The following is a 9,169-nucleotide window of genomic DNA, read 5'->3' on the forward strand; positions in this document are numbered from 1 at the left end:
TTCACTCAGATTGCATTTAAAAACATATGAGACGCAGTGAAAAGGAATAAACCTCCACAAATTTGCGACGTGTTTTCTAAAAGTTTAAACTATTTTAACTTTGCATGGCTTTCTATACATCTCTAGAACTACCACATTTTGCTATAAGTTTGATTGCATCATATAATAATTGCTGTTAATAGTGTTCATCGTCTGTTTGATTACGTCTTTAATTGATTTTTCCGTACATTTCTGCCATATATACATTAACTGACAGTCACCACTGATAAGCTACCACTAAATATTGTAGAAACTTAATTTGCTGTAAAGTTGCTTTGCAATGATTTGTATCGTGAAAAGCGCTGTACAAATAAACTTGAATTGAATTGAATCTCTTGTGTGAGACGCAAGTGCAGCAGTCATATTTGTCCATCTAAAAATGCGTTGAATATGCGTTCTGTGTGAATGACTTGGTTTCGGTTTTAACCTAATCAAGATCTTCTCCGCATTGAGCTTCTATATTTCTCTAATATTTTGAATGCATAATGCAGCAGTGGCACGTCTCGTGGGCTAGACTAACAAAACATTCAAATGCAACAACGTCACTTACATCATCATTACCGCATCTCGTGCTCCACTGATGACGCTCCCTGATGCACTCCTAACATTTGATAGTACTATTTTTGCATTCAAATGCAAATGTTTATTTTAAATTCGACTAATATTAATTTTTTATTCACAGTCTCCTCATCATAGGCAGGCACAGCACTCAATTCAGCATGTGTTCATGTTTGTGTGTGCTGTCAGCGTCACTCAGAGCACGTGCCTATATCGTGCGCTATATCGAACATTTTTTATATCGTTATCGAAGAAGGTGTACCGTCGATAAATATTGATACCATTTTATCGCCCAGGCCTAATTTAGTGAAAAATTATTGCAATTTAAAATAACAGTTTTTTATTTTAATATACTTTATAATATAATTTATTCCTGTGATCAAAGCTGAATTTTCAGCATCATTACTAATATGCTGATTTATAATCAATGTTGGAAACAGATATATTAATATTTTTTGGGACTTGTGAAACATTTTATCGCCCAGGCCTAATTTAGTGAAAAATTATTGCAATTTAAAATAACAGTTTTTTATTTTAATATACTTTATAATATAATTTATTCCTGTGATCAAAGCTGAATTTTCAGCATCATTACTAATATGCTGATTTATAATCAATGTTGGAAACAGATATATTAATATTTTTTGGGACTTGTGAAACTTTTTTTTCAAGATTCTTTGATAAAATAAAAAGTTAAAAAGAACAGTGATTATTCAAAATAGAAATTGTGTGTTACAATATACACTGCTACACAAAAGTTTGGAGTCAGAACATTTATTTATTTGTATTTTTTAAAGAAATTAATACTTTTATTCAGCAAGGATGTGTGTGACCTTGTTTTTCTGTGCTGGTGGGGACTTAAACCTGAATGCACACCAACTCATGGGGACTCGTGTTACCCTGAGTTTTTTGAAAATGTAAAAATGTAGTTTTCTGTGAGGGGTAGGTTTAGGTGTAGGGTTGGTGTTGGGCGATATAAAATACGGTTTAAAAAGTAGAAAAACCATTACGCCTGTGGAGAGTCCCCACAAGGATAGCAAACCAGACATGTGTGTATGTTTGTATACATAGACATTATAGATGTATACATATATGTATATGTATATAAAAAAAATAAGCAGCTACAGCTGTATTTTACTCTGGTATCATTCAAAGTCATTTTTGGCCTGTGGTTGAGATCAGCTCAACTGATGTGAAAACATATGGCGGGGGTCCAAATGTGCCTGTCACCAGTCCTGGCACACAAGTGACACCAATGGCAAAATATCAGCAGGAACATTCCCCGCCATCCTCCAGGGTAAGAAGGACACAGCTGAGCTGCCCAGCGCCACAGTCCAGACACGGAAAAAAAGCTGACTGGAATCCTGCCAGTGAAATGGGATCAGAAAGGATTCCCCATATGGATTCAAATAGCAAGGGACTGTGTTGATTTACCAATAATACCGACAAATAGTCTATCCCTAGAGAATTCCCACCAAGATAGCCCTTGTTAAGAAATAATTCCGAAAAATCAGGGTAACGTAGTATACTATTATCTCTTCTATTATCACTACTATATGTCTCTTTCCAAGGCTGCATTTATTTGTTAAAAAATACAGTAAAAACAGAAATATTGTGAAATATTATTACAATTTAAAATAACTTTTTTAATGTATTTTAAATTGTGATTTTTATTTTATTCCTGTGATGCAAAGGTGAATTTTCAGCCTCATTACTCCAGTCTTTAGCGTCACATGTTCCTTCAGAAGTCATTCTAAAATGCTGATTTGCTGCTCAGGAAACATTTCTTGTTATTATCAATGTTGAAAGCTGCGTGATAGTTTTGTGGAAACTGTATACACATTTCCATTCTCTGCCACCAATGCAGACAGCAGAAAGGTGCAATTACATGGGCTTTTAGATCAGTGACAAGTAACAATGCTTTATGCAACTCCATCCTCGTCTTGTGGGAACAGATGCTGTAAAATTGGGATTAATGAGGATTACACAGAATCCAGAGAAAGACTACAGAGAAAATTAATTATTCTCTTAAAGAGCCGCACCCCATCTGTACCCACGGCTGCTCCCCTGGTCTTATTCAGAGAAAGTGTCTTGTTGAAGATGCACTGAATATTCACTGTCAGCCAGTGTTTTGTATTTATTACATGGCTGGTTGACTAAATCATTCTGTCACGTCATGAGTTTCTTGCCTTTGTAAATGTCAGACTCTCACTTTTCCATAATGCATTGGAGTGCTTTGAATGGCAGGTCCATCCATAAGCAGATGACAGGTTTTGATATTTCAGGGAGGAGGTTTTTCTCTGCGTGATTCTGTGAAAGCATGCGTGTGCGTGTTGTTTAGTGCTTTTTGAGATTCAGTGTGGAGAAAAATAGAATAATGAAAAGTGGAAAAGGTCACAGCTAATAATTAGTTAGAAGGGCAAGACGATATGAGAAAACTGAAATGAAATTAATAGATCTCACTCAGAAGCCTTTTAACATAATGCAAAAAAAAAACACGTGGACCTACAGCAGCCTAAAAAAGTATTTGGAGACTTAAAATACGGATCACACTTAATGTATGAATTTCATTGCGTTAGATGCAAAGTATCACATTAGCCGTCATCTGCAAAACCAATTATGCTAGAGGTTTTCTCGGAATTAGCCAGTCTAAAATATCTCGTGTTTTATCATTTAAAAACTACTTTTTGTGAAATGTTTGCTTTGGTGAAAATTTACTCACCCTCAGGCCATCCAAGATATAGCTGAGTGAGATTTTTCATAAGAGAAATTTAGCATTACATCACCTGCACACTAATGGATCCTCTGCAGTGAATGGGTGCCGTCAGAATGAGAGTCCAAACAGCTGATAAAAACATCACAATAATCCACAAGTAATCCACACGACTCCAATCTATCAATTTACTTCTTGTGAAGCAAAGAGTTGCCTGTCTGTAATAAACAAATCCATAATTAAAACATTAGTCCTCTATCCATAATATTGCTTTCTCCACTGGAAAAAGTTGTCTTATCTGAATCAGGTGAGAAATATGGACAGATCAAGAACCATTTACAAGTAAAAACTTGATGTAAGAGAGCATTATTATGGATAGATGACTCTATTTTAACCAAAGTTAACGTCTGAATAATGAGTTTGTTTTTTACAAAGATGTTAATTGATGGACTGGAGTCGTTTAAATCTGGTTGGTATAGTTCAGTCCTACACCTCATGCAACTCAAATGCATGAAGATCACTTGCTGTCAAATTCAGTTGCAAATTGTCTTGGTTTATTTTTAAAAAATCACTTATTATAATGGGTGTTAGTTTGCACGCTAAGCGCAAACTGTCCAACTGAAAGTGCCACTGGTGTCTCTCAAAAGACAAGGTTGCATGACACCCTTGCGTGTGTTGTCTTTTCTTAATAGGAATGCCATTTGGTTTGATATTTTGTTAGTTATTTGCAGTGACATTCATACATTTTTAATGTTGTGTTCAAATATTTTGGAAACAAAAATACGCTTTGTTTCACCCAGCTGAGCTTAATCAAGTAGTCAGTCAGTCTTAAACGCATGCACTGTAATTTATTATGCTTACACTGTCAAGATCAGTCTTTAACACTTGTTTTCTTCTCTCACAGGTCAAAGTAAAAGGATAACTGCCTTATCAGCCAATCAAAGCAACGAACTGATGTTTGGACTTGTCTTTCTACGTAAATGTCTTAACATGATAGTGTCTTACGAACAGTCGGAGGAACACAGAGCCGACACTTTAACCTCAAAGACTCCAAGTGGATTTTCTTTGTCTACGCCCAGCCCTTTCTCCTCCAGAGCGCTGCCTTCAGGCGCGAGAGAGCCCTCGTGTGGAGAAACCCCTCAGCAGACTCTCATCATTGCGGCCATTAGCAGTGCAAAACGGAGGAGCAGATTGAGCGGACAGATCTGCAATAAGAAAGACTTGGAATCGTGCAATGGACCGAGTGGATATAGTGTCAGTGTCTCCAACTGGCTTTCACGGAAACCATCCATACTTAAAGAATGTTCATTAACTAGTCAGTATGATATTAGTTATCTAGTCCTACAATCTTTCTAATGGTGACTGGAGTGGAGAGTCATTATTCCAGTTGTGTTTACAAAGGGTCATTCCAAGCATTGGAATTGCCGTCGGTGTTTAATTGCAACCCAAGTAGTTTTTCTTCTTTCTCCTGGATGTACTTGTCTTGAAAGTGCCAAGAACAGTTACGAAAAAAAAAAGGAAAAAAAAAAAGAAATCAGTAGCTGCTAAGAGATTCATATTTTTTGGAGTTAAACGAAAGTCCTAAAAAAAATATGATTTTATCCGTTTGACGTCACCATGGGATCAACCGTATTTGTTTGCATGAGGTGTCAAAATCTGTCGCGTATTTAATATCTTTCAGGTAGACATAGGCCGACCTTGGAAGAGGGGTACCAGTCGCTCCAAAAGGTTACTTGTGAATATTGTTGTTTTTTAAGACGGTGTTGAGTCTTGTACAAGATAACAGATAGAAAACCAATTGTAACTTCTTTCTATTTTAAGCCTTTTTTAACGTGTGCAGGTGTTCACTCTTTTGTAGTAGACTAATAATTTATTATGCCGTGTAAGTGGGCCTTTCTTTTCGATATTCCTGTACATATTGAGAGGGGTAGGGATAGAGATGCAGTATTTCTAGTGATGTGATGTGCGAGGAGGTGTGTGGAAGAGTCTAATTGGACGCTTTGTTTTGTGTAGTAACAGGAGCCCAAGAATAACGAGTCTCTAAATTATTTCTCAACGCAATTGTTCCCCAACTTTTAAGCGAGAGGTTAGAATTGCGCTAGATGCTGAAGCTATTCAGGTGTTCTCCCTTGATTTAGCTGTGCTGTATGGCTTCTTTTGTAACCTGCCTCCTAAATGAATACCAACAAAGAGTTTTTTAATGCTGCACTTTCAATCGCATAAAATACTGTGCATATTGTAGCCCTTGGATGATGCGTGAAAGCATGAAATATCTTCATTTTGGTCAAACTACCATGCCAAACGCAGCTGAATAATGCATTTCCCCCTTCTTCAACTGATAATGGATGATGAAATATGTATTTCTCCACTGTATATTATCTTTTCCCTTAAACTGATTCTAACTGTGTGGGGTTGACGTATATCTGCGGTTTGGTGTGGAATTTTCTGAGAGAAAGTGCCTAAAATTACATCCTGTTAACATTCCAAATAAATGGCAATCTACTCTCATCCAGAACGGCTGTACATAAACCGAGGGTCTGAGCTGTTTAATCAAACCCCTTGTGAACTGCACTGGCAAAGCTAAGTGGCTTTGATAATTAATAAAGATATTTTAGCCGCACCACTCTCCAGACCTCACTGGCAAATAATTCCCTGCAGTCTTTTGCTGCCATCTTTCTGCATCTGACTCGATATGAAGTGATAAATGTTAGTTTGGGTAATGCAGTTAATAAGAATGATGACACTAGGAAAGGAAAGCTGTATTGTTATGTCTCACAGAACCTTTCATGAACATATCTGAGGTTATATTTCATCCCCAAAGTCAAAAAAAAAAGAGAAAATATATTTTGCCTTATGAAAAATAAGACTTTTTTTTTGTCATTTTTTATTTCACAAGGAGAATATTACAGTAATGAGATATTGAGAATAACCATCAAGAATATTGGGAATTTTTTAAATAAAACAAAATGGTAATGAGAAAGAACGTTACAACAATAGTGTTACAAAATATCTTAAAAGTCTTTTAATTAAAAAATTGAATTGATTTTTATATTGATATATACAGGATTATTTTTAGGACCTTAATGGTCCTTAAAAAAGTGTTGAATATTAATATCTTAAATATCTTAGTCCTGAATATCTTAATGGAACACCTTAAATATATGGTCCTAATATTGTATTATTATTTTTTTTAAGCATTAATTTTATTTATTTTACTTTATTATTTTTGGGGTGAAATGTGACTTGGACATGTTTTCCAGAGATTTGCCTGTGTAATTGCAGTTGTTTGAAGGTTTTTGTTTGCGTTAACTACTCAAAGATGAGCAGATTCCAGATGAGCGAGATTTACATCATGTGCAAGTGACTTTCAAGACATTTGTAAATACATCCTGAATCAACATGGTGCTTGATTAGACTTTATCATATTAAATAAACAGGGCAAAGTTAAGGCAAAAAAAAAAGTAAGTTCTTGCTCTCAGTATACTTGCAAGGCACAGTCTAAGCTTACGTGAGATTTACCCTGCATTAATACATGTAAAACAAGACTTGAGAGTGTTAATGTCAGATTTGACTATCATACAGTAATTATGAGCTGAAGGAAGCCTGAATGAAAATCAATACCCTTCAAGTTCAGGAAATCTTGCATGATGCTTCTACCCAGGAGTGTATGTGATCTCACCATGACAATGCTCTAACCAAAACTGTAAATAAAAAATATGGATTTAGAAATTAGTTGAAATTCTTGTGGAGTGTACAACATGGTCCGAACGAAATCACAAATATAGCTTTTATTTGACAATACATTGTAAGAGTAGCTTAACCATTCTGGTTAATTAAATGGTAAATGATGATATCCTAAAACAAATGACATTCATGGTAGATGCTTTAAGCAGCTTTCCAGGTTGTTTTTATTGGGTTCAGTGCTGAGTTTTGAATAGATAGACCTTTTCTATTTCTGTTACTTTTAAAGAATGACTGTAAATAAAACCAGACTGTGTCAATGACTCTTTATTTTGCTTCTCTTCTCTGTTACTTCACTTCTTTGCTTTATTATGTCATTTCTAAGTATAGTAACATGTCATACAGTACATAGCGACTGTGCCTAGCAACAGACTGTAGCTTTGACATGTCACTGATGACTGTCTTCCACTTAAAAAGGAACTGCTGTCAATCATGCGCCGCAAGCCCTGAATTTCCCTCACAGCACTAGTGATATGCTTCAGCATCACATGTTACATGCTGCACACTGCCTTTTGTTCTTTCATCAATGCTCAAGGCGTTGATGAAACGCCTTTTTTGTTTGTTTTTTTATATTTAATAATTTTTATTTGTTTTATATATTTATTTATTTTAATTAAACTAAATGAAAATGAGAAATGTAGCTTTAGCAATTAGCTGAAATATATATACGTATATATATTTCTTCAGTTTTAGTTTTATATATTCTAGTCTATGGCAAGTTAAATTAAATAAAAAATTAGAAATGCATCTAGCTAAAATATTTAATTTCAATTATTCAATTATTATTATTTCGTTTATTATTTTGTTTTTTTTCAGTTAAGTTTATTTATTTATTTAATAAATATACCCAGCAGATACCCAGTCTAAAGAAGTAAAGAGTTAAAGAGGGGGGGGGGGATCAATTCAAACTACTGAGATACTGTATGTGCACTGCGCTTTGAGCTGCACATGGAGGTCACGTCATAATCTGTAAAGCCCCACAACGTTTACAGCTGTAGATGATGTGTGGAAAACAGTGCAAAATGGAAATCAATTTTGCTTCAATATTTTAGAGGGATAAAGGAACTAGTGTCCTATCTCCACAATTCATTCTGTACAAAGACCGAAGGGTGTTTTAAGGAGCACAGAGGGGTTGTGCTGTGGAAGGAGGTGATATATAGGGATGAAAGACCAGATTTTGCTACAGAACGCTGCTGACACTGAAGCTGTTCTCCGCAATTTTTGATGGCATAAGCATTCCCTCCCATTACCTTATCGTTTCAGTCCTGTCCATCAAACACTGAGTCTGGGCTCTGTGCCAAAGCCCCCATAAGTAGGCTAGTTGAATCATTATTATGATGCATAATATTTTATCTACAGTATTAATGGGAACACTGTATAAAATGTATAATGACTTACCACAGGACTGAATCATTTAATTGCTGGCATCTCAGTGCAAAGATTCTGAAGTTTTCAGGAATAAACCCTTATAATTTGATTATTAAAGCTACTCTAAGGTTTGGTCCTCTAGCCGTTAAAAATCCAACTGAATGCGTCTTGCGTCTTTTATTTGTGCTTCAGCTTCGCTCGTGGACACGTAAATAACGTTTTTACAACCACACTGTAAATAGGTTGCTGTAAATTTTACAGTAACTTACTGGCAGCTGGATGCCAGCAATTTATTGTAAAAATGTTTACAGTATTAGTACTGTAGTTGCATTTACAGTACAGTAATGTCTTTACTGTATTTTATTTACAGTATTATTACCGTATTTTAATTTACAGTATCAGTACTGTAATTGCATTTACTGTACAATAATGTATTTACAGTATTATTGCCGTATTTTAATTTACAGTATCTGTTATCTATGTTTTTTTATCTAGTTTTTCTCATTCGTTGTGACAACAAACGTTCAGCTTTGCTACTTCACACATCACATGACATGCATGGGCGAATGGGGTATATCTGCAATTTCCTGCGAATTCCGTCTCACAGCTCTAGAAAAGAATGAACTTTTTTCCAGTTTAGTGTCATTTTAATCATTATTTAACTATTAGCTGGGAGTAGCACCGTGAAGATTCCTGCGAGGTGCGGTCTTGAATTGTTTCTAAAAGTATACAGCTTACGAAATGTGCTAT

At 35.4% G+C, this 9,169-nt stretch overlaps 1 protein-coding gene across 1 annotated transcript in view; it reads left to right on the forward strand.

Moving 5' to 3' along the window:
* LOC107602191 (sodium/potassium-transporting ATPase subunit beta-1-interacting protein 2-like) overlaps window positions 1-6,115 on the forward strand; it is a 174,688-nt gene extending 168,573 nt beyond the window's left edge. Inside the window, exon 7 of the mRNA XM_016294623.1 lies at window positions 4,215-6,115. Within this exon, the coding sequence (XP_016150109.1) occupies window positions 4,215-4,224 (10 nt within the window). The 3' untranslated portion in view covers window positions 4,225-6,115. The remainder of the gene's footprint in view (window positions 1-4,214) is intronic.
* Window positions 6,116-9,169: the final 3,054 nt, after the last annotated feature.

The sequence above is a fragment of the Sinocyclocheilus grahami genome, unplaced genomic scaffold (genome assembly GCF_001515645.1).
Source record: "Sinocyclocheilus grahami isolate Dianchi unplaced genomic scaffold, SAMN03320097.WGS_v1.1 scaffold321.1, whole genome shotgun sequence".
NCBI lineage: Eukaryota > Metazoa > Chordata > Actinopteri > Cypriniformes > Cyprinidae > Sinocyclocheilus > Sinocyclocheilus grahami.